We start from the raw sequence: 17,133 nt of genomic DNA on the forward strand, positions 1-17,133 counted from the left end.
TTTTTAAGTGAATATGAACAGCAGTAAAAGGAAGAAAAAAAACTGAAGCGAAACAGTGCTAAGCATAACTTCTCTTATCCCATGCTGTTCTGTCATTATATTCACATACTGGCTACCACTCCAACTTTTAGAGAAGTTTGGAAAGAAACAAGCTTTCTCTCAGCACTGATAGCTACTATATTGCACTGTGAATTACAGTACAACAGAACCAAGCACAATAACTGTCATTTTAGGCAGTCATACAAAAACTTGAAGATGGTCTTGGAATTATATTTATATACTGCCATCCTACTAATTTTCTCTAAAGAAAGAAAAAAAAAAAATCTCAGAAAGGCACATAAGAACAATTATTAACAAGATAATTCAATACATAATAGAACAAAGGCTTTCCTTTACATAATCATTAGCACAATTCAACAGGAATCAAAATCCATGCAGTTTGGGCACATCATTCCCCCAAAATCTTTAAAATATCTCAGCATGCAAATGAATTCTTTTCCTCCTTTGCTTAAGGTTGACAAAGGCCAGATCCCTTACACTGTAAAGAACTGATGCTGATGCCACTGCAGCAACCATAATAGGTCACAGGATGCAAGCAGGCTGCAGCTACAATGTACGTGAAACGGAGTTGCAACCCACTTACCCCTATTAACAGTTAATTTGAGCAATTTTACATTTCAAATACATCCACTGAAGGAATAACAGAATAACTTAAAAAGGATTGCCATTTATATCAGAAGAAGGGCTATGTGTTATTTCATGATTTTTAAAGAGTATTACCAAGTACACATAATGACAATTAGCTTGTCTTACTTAAGATACTAATGAGTTTTCATATTGTAATCGACTTGCTTAAAATAAAAACATTAACCTGTTTCAATGTAAGAGTTTTAGCAGGTTTGAAAAAGGCACTAATAAATAGATGAAATTAACACAATTCAGTCATACCTTTAGCCACAGCTTCTTTATACTTTTCTTTGGCAGAATTTACTTCTTTTATTAGTTGTCTATAGCTAGATTTTAGTTTCTCTAGTTCTGTCTTTGTGACCTTTAAGAAAACAGAAATATAAAAAGCATTAAAAATACTTTTCCTCAACACAAAAAAAAACCCTCATAGCATTAGTGAAAAAGAATTAACAGGATTTATTTTCCAAAATAGGGATATTACCACTTTCCGCTGACTTGAGATAATCTTAATAGGATATTACATGGTGTAACAAAATAAAAATATGCATGGAACGAAGTAAGAAGCCTGAAAGAGAGATCCCCATCCACATCAGTGTGATGAAAAATATGTTTAGGAAATCCAGCTAATCATAAACACTATTCCATTTCAATGACAAGGGAAAAAAGTATCAAAAAGATGCTTAATACATCATACTAGCTGAAATAGTTCTATGCATAGGAAGGAAATCCTTTAGCACCTAAAAATAAAAAAAAAAGCAAGATAGAAGAATATCTAAATATTACAGTTCATACAAATGGCTTAGAAACAGCAACTGCAAGAATCAATCTGCTCTAAGACTTAAATCCCTAAAAAGAAAAAGAAACCAACCAAAATAAAAACTAAGAAAAAACAAAGAAGAAAACCCGCACAGCCCTACAGTAGAACAGCACTGAAGAATCTCTTTTGCAGCGGAAGCAGCCGCACTGAACATGACATTTTTGGTCAAAAAATTAAAATAAAGTTGTCTCTTCTATCCCCAACTTTCATTCACTGCATGACAAAATCAGTGCAGTGTTCAGAAATAACCACAAATCATGAAATTGCAAACAAAAGCTAATAACAAACAAGCCACTACAATTCCAAAAAAAGGTGGCATATATATAAAAGTAAAAACTCTGACAAAAAGAAAAATAATCTCACAATGGGAAATTGCAAGGAAGAAGAAATTAATTTAATGGAAGTGCTCCCCTCACTGAATCTGTCAAAAAGGAATTTTGTTCTACAGAAAAACTGTTCCTCTTGCAACTGGCAAGAAGGAGTCTGGCGTTAACAATTCTCCCTTTTTTCATGAGGCAAGGCCCAGATACAACTACTTTCACCCTCAAGAACAACATCTGGAAACTTTTCCTCAAAGAGTCAACAAGGTGCTATCCACAGTTTCTATTTCTAGGCGAACCGTGCAAAGATTTAATTGAAAGGCAGGAACTTTTCTGCACATCAATCCCATATTCTCATCTCATAATACTACACACTGTGAATTATACTCACAACTATTGTTATTATAGACTAATAGAGGTGACACAGGAAAAAATAACTTTATGACAACCTTGTATTACAAAGACACCACGAGAAATGGACAAAAAGATGAAATTAGGAAGCAGTGAACACAATTAAGGCATAAATAACAAGGAACTGCTTCTCTGGCAGAAAAGTGGAAAATAAAAGGTAGGGCACTAGTATTAAGAAACCTCTGTAATAATTGCAAAATATATTTTACTGATTCTTAATCTGTGTTCTTCCAACAGACAATAACAAAACCAAGAGCACCTCTGCCGCCAAAAAAACATTTGAAGAACTAAGACAGTCAAGGATTATCTTAAAAACAGTTTTTATATCAAAAAGTTTTGCCCACCTAACTAGCACAGTACTGTACTTTTTTGCCTCAAACTTCATGAAGAAAGAAAAAATATCACATATCTTAATGGGAATTGGACTAAATCTACAAGATAAAAGTTTTACTACATTTGCATAAAAGACATGGTATTTCACTGTCCTTAAGAATTTTATCAAAAAGGTTCCTCGTCATAGAGATGTCTAGAATAAGAAGGGATGATAGATATGCATTTCACCTAAAGGAAAACACTTTTTTTGCCAGGGTACCCCGAAGACATAAACTGCACAGACACTGATCTTCACAAGGTTTTGATAATGTCCTGCAAAATAGTAAGTATTTTGCTTCTGTGTGTAACAACAGCAGAAATAATACAACAGAACATAAAAAGTATTTTGAATTTCTGGGAACCATTCTGTAAATGCTCCAGTGACACAGAACCTTTGAACAAACAATGTCAGCTAACAATGAAAGAACATATGATATGTAACCAGAATGCTATTCAAATGCTTCTTAGGAAAATCAGGAAGGGGGAAAAAATAAAACCAACCAAACAACAATGCAAGCTTATTCATCAGGATGCAAAATATTTGCAGCCCATAATTAATTAAAATCAGTATGTTTTGTAATTAATCATTTGGGGTGTACTCAATATGCACTATATTTTTTTAAAGAAGACTTATTTTAAAAGACAGTTTTAGTAGGGATTTTATTAGAATTAAGTTATTAACAGAAAAAAAAAACATTTTGCACAGTCTCTTTTAAAAGTATACCTGAACCTTCAGCAGTCTTGTTTCATCTAGCCTCTCTTTCTAACATTTCTTTCTTTCTTTATGCATTTCTCCAATTGCCTATATATTTAAACCCCTATTATATCTAACATAAGCTACCAGTTTTTCCTCTTCTTCCAGCCTGACTATTTTCAGATGCACCAATCCATAAGTGGTGTGAGTGACTATTTGGCATGGAAATTTTATCAGATAAAACAGCCTACTGACCATGCATCAAAAAGGATGTGCTCCCCACAGTCAATACCTGGGGAAGATACCAAGATCCCAGTTCAGTATGGAAGCAGTCCTATTAGAACCAATATATTTAACTTCATACACATTTAGTACTAGTTCTTCTCATAACTGGCCCAAGAATCTTTTACTCATCAGTTCATGACATTTGTACTGTACTACTCAGATGTTACATTTTAATTACACTACTCCAAATCTCAAATTCGCTGCTGGAAGAAAGAAGAAACAGTGCTTTTCCTTCTCTCAGTATACCTTTCAGACTATCAGTCTGTTTTTAGACATTTGCCGCTAAACTTCCCCCAGAGCACCTGAATGAAACTGTGACTTCTGTCAGCTTTACTGAGTAGATACAGTGCTTTCAACACAAGCAGGACAACTGACATGTAATAGAAAAGGCCCTGGAGAGCTCCATCTGCAGCCTTAATGTTTGGTTTAGACTCAATTTATATTTTAGAATAGGGACTAGAATCCTGTCCCCACCCAAGACAGTCTGGACTGTCAAGAGCATTCATTAACGAAAGTTTTCTGTGCCCTGGTCCCATGGATGCCTAGAATGAAATGAGAACAGGAAGAGAGATGAAACAGAGAAGTGTCACAGAGACTCATTCGCTACTGGAACAAGAGCATTTCCAGTGCTGTCTGTCCATAGAAATCTATATAGAAGAAAGTATTCCATCTCTGCCTTGTCAGCTAGCAGGGGAAAAAAATGTGGATGAAATAACTAAAATTTAAACTAGGTATTCTACATATCACAAATCACTCCTTTTAACATAGCGCAAACGAAAACAGAGGAACTAAAAAAATCCACTCTCAATATATTACTTTTTAAACATACAAAACTATAATAAATTTATAAAGCACAATTGAATAAAATACCTTGTACATCTCTGCTTCAATTTGTTGATGAACACCTACGTAACTCTTCTTAACTTGCTGCTTATCTTTGATCATCATTGTAAGCCTATGCAAAGGCCCAGAATTAAGATCCTCTGCATGCGTCTTCATTATTTTGCTCAGTTGTTCTGTTTGCTGTACCACAAGCAACCAAGACTATAAAAAAAGTTAGAACAGAAAATCACTTACTTATTCTGGGTTATAAATAAACAAACTGAATATGAACTGTGGCAAAAGATGCATCACCGTTTAAAACAATTCAGTAAAAAAAGAATTTTAAACTTATGTAAATGCACTTGAGATCTTCTAAAATAAAGTTCTTTATGCTACAGCAAAATCATGCCTCGAACTTTCTCATAAAATTATAAAAAAGCACCATAGACAAAAATACAATATTGTATGTTCACCCTTCAGCACTGTCCTACTACTTCTGAACACCAACTAAAGTTTTACAGCCTTTTTTGGAATACTTCCCCAACACCCCTTACAAGCACGTTCCTGTGTCCTTTTTCCCTGTTTCCCAGCCACAGTTACTCTGTTCAAGCTGACTTCTCTGCCCTTGTCTAAATACCTCACAGTAATACGCATTTGAGCAGTTACTGTTTAAGATGATACCATTCATCAGCTGCTTCACGTAACTGAGAGCATCAGAGTCAGGCCACCAGTATCACAGCATAAGGTGCTAAAAGGTTAAGACAAGCAGTTACTCCTCCGTCGCAGTAAACCAGCATCTTTCTGTAGCCTTATTTTAATAACTTCCTGGCCATTCTGTCAGTCATTCAGGACAGCTTAATGTCTGTGTGTGGCTTTGAATTTTGATTAAGAACTGTAAGGTGAACAGAGAGACTTCCAACGCGCCACAGATACAAACACAAAATTAAAATTCAGTTCAAACAACAGCATTTGTTACTCTAAAGATCCCTGTCACACTTTGTTGATGGGAACAGTATTGGATTCCTTAGAGATAACTCCATGACATTGAATGTTATGCTTTATCTAAAATTTCAGAATGGCTACATGCCATACAATTATCAGGTTTTGAATGCACCTAGTATGCTTTTTTTGCTAGCATTTATCTTGCTCTTACTAAAGACAGAAATCCACCTTAGATCATCAAAACTTATTTATTTCTTATTAATAACTTATTAATAATTTATAGCTTATTAATAATTTATTATTAATTATTACTAATAATAATTTTAATAACTTATTAATAATTTATAACTTGTTGATTTCTTTGGTAGCTTTGGGTTTTCCTTACATCTCATAAATAAACATATATACATAATGCTTCCATCTCTACACGACAATGCTGCAATGCAAACTGGATTCCAGTGAAGGAAACAAAAGACAGTTAACTCCTTTATTAAACCATCTTTAACATTTCCTTTAGCTCATAAACGTCCCACCAACTGGCACAGAGCTATCCAAGACAGCTTAAAGAGTAGTGGTGTAAAAGGTCAAGGTCTAAGGCTTCCCAGCTATGGCTGAAAACTGGTTCACCTCTCCATTACAGAACACTTTCCAAATGACATCAGAAGCCATATTGCAAAGTTGCATAGGATAAAAACATCATTAAACATCTGTCTAAGAGGAGTGGGACTTGTTATAAAAGAGTTCATAAGAGCGCTCTCAGAGGTGAAAATAAAGGCAGAGTTCTCAATTTTCTTTAAGGCTGATTTATTACTGATGAGACAAGTACTGTTTCAATCAACCCTGAAAATCACAGCAAAAGCATTTTCCAACAGGACAAGTACTCCAAAGAAATACTTAGCTTACAATTCACCAACTGAACCTGAATAAGCCAGAAACATAGCAAAAACTTCCTTTTCCATTTAAAAAAAAAATAATTTGCGTATTTTGCTGTTCTTTACGTCTCTCTTTCCATACTGAGAAAATATCGGTTAGACATGATTTCTGTGTTTTGTACAATTAAATTTTATTATGTTAAAATGGAAAAAGCTAAAGTGAAAAGCTATACTTGAGAAAAGACTTCAAAAATTGAGATTTACATGGGACAGAAAAGCAGCTGAGTGAGGACAGCAGAAAAGGCAAAGCATTTCCTTTCACAGAAGATAACCACAATCCATCAAAAGAAAAAATATAATATTGTTGGGTTTAGCAGTATTTTTTAGACATCTATGCACACAAAAGAGCTGTTGGGAAGCACTTACAAATACTGCTTTTCTAGCATTAGTGGTTGCTGCCACTATGCCTTCCGGCAAGTTTGCTGCCTCTGCATGAAAAAAAACAGGACAGATTTTCCCAAACACCATTTCTCTTGAAGTGCTCACTCTTGCTGTACAGTTAAAAAAAAAAAAAAAAAACAACAAACAAACAAAAAACAGAAAAAAAAAAAAAAAACACCAAACCCATAAAGGATTAGACAGCTTGGTATTTGGTTTTGATGCTGCATAATACCAAAAATTTAATATACGAGTACTTTAAATCTTAGGAGATGTAAGATACTAGATTTATGTCCCATAATATTTGCCTCATATTTCAATTCCATAAAATGTCAGGAAGAGAGAAAAAGTATCATGAAATAGTAAAGTAAATTAGAATGAGGTGAGTAAAGTAATCAATAATTCAGCCATTTTAACTGCCAAAACAGTAAGACAATCTGTCACTACACAATTTTAAAATCCAAGGTGACAGTGAAATTTCACAGCAAGCCCATACAAAAGATCTGTTATAAGCATCTGAATATTTTTTCTCTTATATAAAGAAGTAGAGATCAGGGACAGGGCTTCAGAGAAAAATGGCACCTCCTTAAGAGAACAAATAAAGAAAATAGGAACAAAAATAATCCCGAAATAACAACTTGAGTACCTCTGTCCAAAACAAGATTTCAAAGTGTAACACACGTGCCTCTCTTCAATCCAAAAAGGAGACTGCTTAAGTCAGATCTTCACCTTTTTAAAATTTATTTGCTCACAGGAAGTGCCCATGTCACCAACATGACCTGTCCTAGACTGAGCTCGCTACCTGAAGATTAAGGGTTGCTTATACCTTATAATGCTAAATATTCTGATGTCAATGCTCCTTTACTGTTCTAACCCTAATCTGCTCCGTTTCATCACCTAAAAGAACTGCAAGACAGTTTAGCTAGCACATTAGGGCAATTCTCATGGGGCAGCTATAGCAAGAATTATTAGTCATATCACCAATAATTTTATACAAAACTTTGAGATCCAACAGTAGAAAGCTTGAAGAAAATACCCGACTTCTGCCAATCTTAAGCTAATGACAATGCTTTTATGTTTATTCACCAAAATCATCACAATTTAAATAGCAAAATCTGTAACAAACTGTGTATAAGAAACATAGTTGGGTGAAAAACATTTCAAATACAACACCAAAACACACAGATGAAAAAAAAAAAAGGTAGTATGTCAATTTACAAGACAAGAATTATCGTGGGGGAGGGAAGCAACAACAGAATTTGTTATAGATGAACACTGTGCAGTACTACTTCTGGGGCAGCTGAAGCAGACTAACTATAGCAGTACAGCTTTCAAGTCACATACACTGCCACTTTAACCTAGTATAAATCCAGAATGCTGCACAAGGAGCAGTCACGTTCCTAATGCTATGCCATAGCTAGTATTCAAGCAGCCACGCCATAAGCCAGTACATAAAAACTGCTTTGTATAAAACTTAACTTGACCCAAAAAGGGTGGTTTTGTGCAGAGAGGAGATCAGGATTCATGCCAGACTGAAGGGACTGTGCAACTAATGCTACAGCAGAAGGGCCAACAACTAAATAAGCCATTAAAACAGAGTAGTCCTCTCTAGTCAGGAAGGAATCCAAGTCAGGAGTGAAGCTTACAAACCAGTGAAATAGGGAGGTTTGCTTCATCGGTACCTTTACTGGGCTTGCTCTACATCTGAAAATTAATAATTTGGGGGAAGGACAGCCTTACCTTTATAAAAAGTCAGCACAATTATGGGATACAAAATAACTTCACAATTATGAGAAACATCCTGAATTAACATTTTGTTTTTACAGCACATGCTGCAGTGCGAATAACAGCTGGAATGCTAGGCTTTGCTTCAGTTTCCTGGCATTTTTCTATTCCTGTCACAAATTGTATATAATATAAACAATAGTTTCTATTTAGCTGTCTTAAAAGAAAAGCTTACTATAGCATACTCTATTCTCAAAACACTAAACAAAGTAGCAGGCTCAACCCAGGAACGTAAAATACTGAATTTCAGAATTTAGGATTGATTCTAGTTCAATTATTACTTTCAAAGCAAGACTAGAGCTCAATTCCTGCATATTCCACTGAGGAACTACAAGGAGCCCATTTTAAATACTTCGGCAACATTAAGTCTCAAGAAGCTAAATAAACAGGAATCCAACTCAAACTAAATCAAACAAAAATAAATCCAGCACTGTTATTTCCAAGGATATTCCAAATTCAAAATATTTCAGTCTTACCTTGGACACATTGCTGATATAATCCAACTGACAAGTGCTCTCTTTATCTACTTGATTACAAAGATTCTGTAAAGTCGAGGCATACTCCTTATCACTTTTTACTCGCATTACCATAAATTTCTTCACTGTTTCCAGCAGTCGTAGTTCCCAGTCTTGCAGTTTTAATAAAGCATCATGAGAATACTTCAGGTCACCTCCAAACCCCATTTTTTAAGGCACTATATACCGCACAGGGGAAAATACAGGCTCTTCACCACATCTGAAAGCAGAACAAGATTCATGAGAGACGTATCAAAAGAAAAACTTCTAGTGTGACAAAGAGCAATTAGTAAGGTCTAAACCCTGAAATAACTTAACTGTAAGATAAACCACATACATATATGTCCTCAAAATAAATCGAAAGGAGGGTCAGAGCACTGTTTCAAAAAAACATCTATGACTGGAAAAGTTCTCAGGCCCAGAGCTGTCCTCCAGCTTCCCTCTGCAAAATGAACCTCCCTAACTTAAAGTAGAGTTATGAGGGAATGCATAAAAACATCTAAAACAGATACTAAAGACCTACCCACATATCCATCAAATAAATATAGCTGACAGTATCTCCGCACAAGAGATGCCAGCTACACTGTTCCACTCCTGGTGACCTGAACCATTTGTTTCTGATGTTTACTGTCCTAAGAGGACAGAAAAATCCAAATAAAACATCAGCTCTCAGGCAATGCGTCTGTGCAAAATGGATAATTAGTTATAAGATAGTTTGCTCCTAAACACTGTGTTAGCAGGCTATTAAACTAGATTCAACCTCCCAACAATCAGAAAATATCCCAAACCAGGTTCATACACAACCGTCCATTGCTCCCCTGGGACACACAATAGGGCAGAGTCCATAAGTTGAAACAATTTTCCCCTAAGGCAGTCCAGTTTTACTGTACCAAATGGACATCATTTGACAAACAAGTAAGAAATGCTGCCTTATGAAATCCTACAACACGCTGCAGTTCAAAGACAGCTGTTTGAGTTAGCACTAAAAAACCTGCATCTGATACTGATAAACATGCAGCCACATCCTGGAAGACCTGGACCCACATGTATGAGTAATTTCCACAGACTTGAATAGGTTTTGTAGTGCGGGCTGGACCCTCTTCTCCGTGTATACACCAAAAAAACCTGTTCCTATACTAATCAGCTTCAAATCAGGTAAGATAAACCTATATAAAATGCAATTATAGCTCTGGACTGCAGTGCAGAAACAGCCTGTGTACTGCTTATTCACTAGTTCCTGCACTGCAGCCAAGTCTTAGTTCTTTTGAACACAGAAGTACCAATTTCTTCATACAGTTTAAATTGCCACTTAAATTAACAGAGTGTTTTAAAAACAGTAACAGATTTATCGTCCTAACAGCCCATGGGACGAAGCAGGACTAATAATCTCATTTTACACCAAGAACTGAGACACATAAACGGATGACAACATTGTACCATACCAGCTAATACCGGTATGTACAAGACTTAAAAAGAGACTTTTCAGAGTGCCTAGCTTTTTTAGCAGATATTGCAAATCAGAGCCTTACAGCAATCTCCAAAGTAACCTGACTCCCAGGATCACTCCTCTCTCCCTGCAGTTCCCTGCCTCCATTCACTCTTCCAGTAAGTTACAGATATAAGCCTCATCCACTACATGTTTATTCTCAGAACACAAACCATGCTACGTAATGAATGAAACAAAGACCCTATAAAAGAAAATAAGAATAGTGCCATGTTACTATGCATCTACACAATACAGACAAGTCAAGGCTGTATGAGTAGCCTTCAATGTATCACAAGCTTTCATATGCTCTTTAATTTGAAGCTATATATTTTAGTCAGAATTCTTGCTGATGGCTATAAGCTCAGTCATAAAGAGCAACAGTAAATAATTCACACTGGCTGTATTTATAAAGGATGGATTATGTCATTACTAGTTGTGTTCATAATAATATTTTCACTGTTAAAATTTAAGAACAGTCTTGCAAAACCACTAATATTTCAGTAAGATAAGCAAATAAGCACGTACTTATTAACATGACTTGTGATTTTTCAACAACTCCATCCACTTTTGTGACCAAGCTCATTTTTCTCCTAGCACATTTTAGCACATTACATAAATATCCTCGCACATTAGCTATGAGAAAAGGTAGTATCTTTATTTTCTTGCATTCCAGATCCCGAAGAGGTGGGAACTGAATCTCAAGATGAAGTCCAGCCTTGTGCTATAAGTAAAGTGTTGGCTTGCTTGCTTTTACTCTAACCTCTGTCTTTTATTGAGAGGCAGGAAGGAAGGGAGGGAGGAAATATTCTCAGCATATTTCAGTCTGCTTCTACTAGCTCACTGTGGAGCCATAAGATTACAAAAATCAATACAACAGAAGATCCAACAACACCTTACTCCAGCCTGCTAAGGCTTCCTTCGCTAAGTAGTAATTAGATTTTTTCCAATTACACTACTGGATGCCTGGGTACACACACAAAAATTGTACACATACTGGACTCCGTTTTAAATTATTCCATTCATGGTGACAGAAGCAGCACAGCAAATACTCATTTTGCAAAAGTGCAAAAATTCTGATTTGGTAAGTCTAACAGGCATAAAGCCTCAGAGCTGACGACTCCCAACTGTGTAAGCCAGACTCCATATGCCTTCCTTATAAATTAAGAAAAAGTTCAATGAAGACATTTAGCGAAACTCAAATGCTCCAATATTGCAGAGGTAAAGAACTGGTGAACAAGTACCCAAGAACTATGCCACTTAACTGCCAATAAGCTAAAAAACACCACTTTCAATTTTTCAACTTGTTTAACACTTTTTAACACTTATAAACAACTGAAAAAGATCACACAGTCACTTACTTGAAAAGTGTAAGAATTACTGAACACATGAATAGACATGTTCCATGCAATCTGTGTTTCAAACACTCTTAAAAAGCCCAAGTGTATTTCAAAAAGCCAGTGTTCAAAGAGACAATATCTGGCACCAATACAGACAGGTATTTTTCCAAGTTTGGTATCTCCCTGCCTAGGGCACACATATGAGTTGGGGAGCTTGATACAAAAATATACTTTCTGCACCAATGTCGAAAAGATGAAAATATAGTGTGAGAGAAATTCTGGGAAAGAAAGTCTTTCTCAAAAAACATGGGAGAATATTTTCGCTTAAAGGAAAAAAACAGAGATGGCATCACGTTTTAAAGTAGCTAGATGAAGAACTGATGACAATGAAAACATGATATGCTAAATTCATACAGAAAAAACCTCAGGAATTGCTTACTCTTACTGTGAAGAAATCGTTCATACTTCTGGCAGATACTCATGAGCTTTATCTCTTTTTCCACACATGAACAATGCTTGCATAATTTAACATGCCAGTGAAGTCTCAAACTGAATTCTAGCATGTTTTGTAAAAGTAATAAAATCCCAGTAGCATCAAATAGGACAAATGACTTTCAGCTAGTTTATTGTTTTTATTTTGAAATGTGATATATATATGTGTGTAACTATAAAAATTACTGGATATGCAAATAAACCAGTCAATATTTGGGAAGTTTTAACAGTTAAAATATGTCTCAGAGCCAATTCCAAGAAAGTAAGACTGACATTTTAGAGTCACTCCCAAAATAACAAACTAATCACTGACAAGAAGTAACAATGTACTGTTAATAATAAGGTGTGAATGATCAACCAGACCTTGAACAGTTCTAAATTTAAGCATAGTTACTGAAGACAGTTTATGACTTGTCTCAACCACCATCACCACAGCAGTGCGGTCAGATTCTAAACAAAGCAATGTTAAAGGTTGTCAGCATGACAGTGAGAAGCTTCAACAACAGTCACACAATCCTTCAATACTGTAACACTCGCCTTAGCAAATAAAGCCAATATTCCAGCATTAGTAGTCATCCTGGATTCCAGCAACAACTGTGAAGAAAGTAGTTTTCATAGTCAATCTACATTCCATTTAAAAATAAATTCAATCTGTCCCTGACGCATAAGAGTGGCCATACCATCTCAGATCAAAGGTCCTGTGTGTTTGACGACTGAAAACAAATGACCAGAGAAGAACATAGCACATACATAGCAATACTTGCCCAGGATCTCTCCTACCCTCATAACAACTGGTGTCTTCTGTTACATATCAATATCCAAGACTGTGATTGCTAATCTTAAAATAATGATCAATCCACATGCATCAGTTGGAACTTGTGTTTCATAATATCAATGGCAAGGTAGTCAACTGATAAACCACAAACCAGAAGCACACCTGCCCCCGAGTTAAATTCGGAACAGGAAAGCACAGACACATCTGCCCCCTTCAGAAGGAGGAATGGGCATGATATGCAGAGAGTATCACACTCACTCTTGATCTGCTGTCAACTCCCTTGATCCTAAATCTGCATGGGCTCCAAATCACTCAACATGGCTTATATTTTGCAAATCCTTTCTAGAAACATTAAGAATACTGCAAAATCAGAAAAGGAAAAGGACTTGGATTCAGAAGACAAACCCTCAAATTCAAGGCTTCTGTACTGATATAAAAGCAATTTTATAAGAGGTGATCAATTCGTTTGACAGTCCATCTCAATTTCTGAATGTAAGGCCTATAGTAGTTATTTTCCATTACAACAATGGAATGAATAATTCTCAGCACTTTATCTACACCTTAAATAAAAATACTCAAACAATTGACATTTCTGTTAGTGTAGAATCTACTCCTGGAATGTACAAGAACATGAAACAAAACAAATGCATTACCTACCATTTGTTTACACTAATCACATATTCAGAATATTACCTATATATGCATTTGATGTGAAATGTATGGAACATGAACTAGCTGAATTAATGCTTCTATAGAGTTATTGCCATCAATAAACATCCAAAGTGGTAATCTAAAGCTAGCCTGATCATTTCAAAACCAGTCTGAAATATGAATCCACTCAAGGGAAAACAGGCAGCTTATTTTCAGGAAGACTTTTCTGCAAAACATGGCTCACATACATACCTTAAAAAATTTTCCCTCAAGAAATGATCTTTAGTACACTTCTCTCTAAGTCAGCAGCTACTTCTGATTTTCACTTTCTGAAATATACTTTTATTTTCTGGGGACTCTGTGAAAGAAAAACAGATCAAACTTTTCTAGTATTATTTCAGCATTTTAAAATACATTGCAAAACTTAAACTTAGGTAAGTTGCTGTGCATTTTCAAATTATTACCAGAAGATTCTTTTTTTAAAAGAGACAGAGTTCAAGAAAACCAAAAGAGCAGACCTCTCAAATGACTGTAAGAAGTTAGTAGTATGCTATCACTTCATATACAGAATTTTGAGGGAAGAAATAATTTTGTCTCTACACATCTAACCAAGATATTTTTTTTAGGTTCTTGGAATTTCTTATGACACAGTGTATTGCAGCTGGAAAATGAAATAATTTCATCTGTTTCTGAACTTTGTCCTTGATAAAACAAAAAGGAAGCTCATTAATAAGGAAAATGAAACCATGGAAGACCAAAATTCATGGTATGAAAGACAAATTTATTAGAGGTATTTTCACTATACTGTAAGAAAAAAAAAAGTGGCAACATGAGAAAGGGACAAATCAAGACACAGAAATTTATTGTGTGGCTCTAGTTACTCCAATATCTGGAATAGTAAGAGGTTAGAAAGTTAAGACGACTGCAGCAGTAAAATTTCAAGCTGTAACTCTGGACTGCAATCTAGGTGACGCAAACTGCAGCAGGAGGTTGGTTCTTTGAGCTTTTATATTAAGAAAAAAGTATATAAAATACAAAAAATAGTAAGAAACAGACTTTGCATATAGCTTACAAGTGCAAGGTATACTGTATAAGCTACATCTGGACCAACATTACGTGTTCCCTCACAATCTTATACCAGAATGTCTCATCTGAAGTTAAGTCTTCAGATGAGACATTCAATACTGGTTTAGCAACGCCCTTGTAAGAAAAGACACATTAAGCAAAACTGAAAGACAGATACAGTGTGTAAGCGTAAAGAAAAGAGAACTATTTTGAAGATCTCCATTATTAAAAACAAACAAAAAAAAAACCAAAACAAACAAACAAAAAAAACAACCACAAAACACACCAACAGTGGACACATTTATAAAATCTTACGAAGGAAGAGTTTTGGTTCATATTCAAGCAGACATTATTTAGTATTCCTTTGTGTTTACTTAGTGACATTCTAGAAACAAAGTGCTGTCTAAGATAAATACAAAACTTCCATTCTCCATGACCAAAAATAGAAAAGACTGTAAGTGATGCTTACATTCAGTCACTGCAAAAAAACAGCAGCTATGCAAGCAGATAAGAAAGGAGGAACAAAAAGGCAGCAGGCTAGAAGCATTACAAAATTCACCACATTTTTGATAACATACAAAATTACGTGTTGCACAGTTGCAAAACCCAAGAGAAAGCCTTCACCAGTGAAAAATTACAAACAAGAGCATAACATTATAGTAAATTTGGCTCCAGTCTCCCATCACAAATACAAACCAGTTGGAAACACCAGAATATCACTGGACAGGAACACTATTTTCACCCCCTTTCCTGATTCAGATGGGATTCATGAAAGTAAAACATATGCTACCACCAGCACCTGGGCACATTCAGATTTCAAGCAGGTTAGAGAACTGCACGTGGTAAAATGAACCCCTTCTGAAAACTCCATTTATTAAATGAAACAACAGATTGGAGCCACTTATACACAAGATGTATCTTCTGCTCTCTGCACACAGACAAAAAACACACCTTTCTTTTTTTTCTAAAGAACTACTCTATCACATATGTTAGAATGGAGAATTTTGTTTGCCAATATAAAAATGAAATGCAAACACAACTTCTCTTCAGAATTCCAATTACTAATGACTTTTTATCTATGTGCATATTTTCATCTGCATATGGGTCATTGGTAGAATTTAAAACAGGTAAAACAAGTCCAATACTGCTCTAATTGATAGGCGTATACTAGCTAGTACACAGAAGTATTACAAAAGCTAGCCAGTGAAATACACAACCATCTGCAAGAGTGCAATAAGATATTACAAACTTCCTGTTGCTATTTCTGAGCTCAAACGTAGTAGAATCTGATAGTTACAGACAGTTTGCTAACTCAATGCAATAAACCACTAGATAATGAAGATATAAAAGAAAGAACTAAAAGAAGATAAGGATAAAGCAGAAAACCTAGATGATCTGTTGTTTTCTGAAATTACTGCCGAGACAGTCAAAGCCAATCCCACACCAGATCCTCTTAGGCTGGGGATATACAAGGCATTCGCTGAAAATGAAGCATCAGAGGAGCATTTAAAAATATCAAATTGATAGTAAGAATTCCCAAGAGCAAGATACTATTCACTGTGGATGAAGTGTTAAAGCACCAAATATGAAACTGCCAAATTATTAATTCTGCAAAAACTGAGGCTTAAGATGACCTAAGTAAATAGGAATGGAGGGTGGAAAATATATCAATTTTTTTTCAGAGCTTGACAAGGCAAACAGGAGAAGCACAGCAAAGACACTCTGACTTCCATATCACGCAAGGTGGTTAAAACCATACTGAAGAATTTCTAGACTGGAATAATAGGGAGAAAAAAAAATGCAGCCTTTGTAAAGGAAAGTCACACTTCGCAACTTGAAAAGCTCTTTGAAGAAATCCAGGATTCAGTGGATAAATGTGTCGGAAGTGGCAGTGAATAAGAGACTTCTAAAAAGCTTCTGCTGATGTCCCTAGTAGGAAGCTGTTACAGCAGTGAAAACCTTGCAGCATAAGACGTAAGACACGAAGATTCACAGTGGAGAGAGTCAGAAGCCTCACCATAATCTGTGCCAGGATTTGAGCTGCTGTTCAGAGTGGTCACCTGCATATCTGTCATTTCACACATCATCTGTGCTTAACTTTGCAAATGATACAAAATTATTATGAACAATCAAAACTGGCAAGTCATTAAAAAATTAGCAGAAGAACCCCAGAATACTGAGCAACAAGCATATAAAACAACAGATGAAGTCACATGTCAGTAAATGCAATGTAACATACTAGGAGAGAGAACTCTAGGTTATTTAATGCCACCACCAGAAAAAGGTCTGGTAGTCTCTGAACACACATCTTCAAAAACATTTGTTCAGCGCTTTGAAGTGGTCAGGTTAGGAACCATCCAGAATATC

General features: G+C 35.5%; 1 protein-coding gene across 1 annotated transcript in view; it reads right to left on the reverse strand.

The window, feature by feature from the left end:
- Positions 1–16,821, reverse strand: part of FER (FER tyrosine kinase) — a 173,901-nt gene extending 157,080 nt beyond the window's left edge. Inside the window, exons 1-5 of the mRNA XM_082497917.1 lie at positions 16,784–16,821; positions 13,954–14,059; positions 8,922–9,180; positions 4,457–4,630; positions 949–1,048 (exon numbers count right to left, since the gene is read on the reverse strand). Coding sequence (XP_082354043.1) covers positions 949–1,048; positions 4,457–4,630; positions 8,922–9,128 — 481 coding nt within the window. The 5' untranslated portion in view covers positions 9,129–9,180; positions 13,954–14,059; positions 16,784–16,821. The remainder of the gene's footprint in view (positions 1–948; positions 1,049–4,456; positions 4,631–8,921; positions 9,181–13,953; positions 14,060–16,783) is intronic.
- Between the last annotated feature and the right edge of the window lie 312 nt (positions 16,822–17,133).

Source organism: Vanellus vanellus (assembly GCF_965231255.1).
Source record: "Vanellus vanellus genome assembly, chromosome: Z".
Lineage (NCBI taxonomy): Eukaryota > Metazoa > Chordata > Aves > Charadriiformes > Charadriidae > Vanellus > Vanellus vanellus.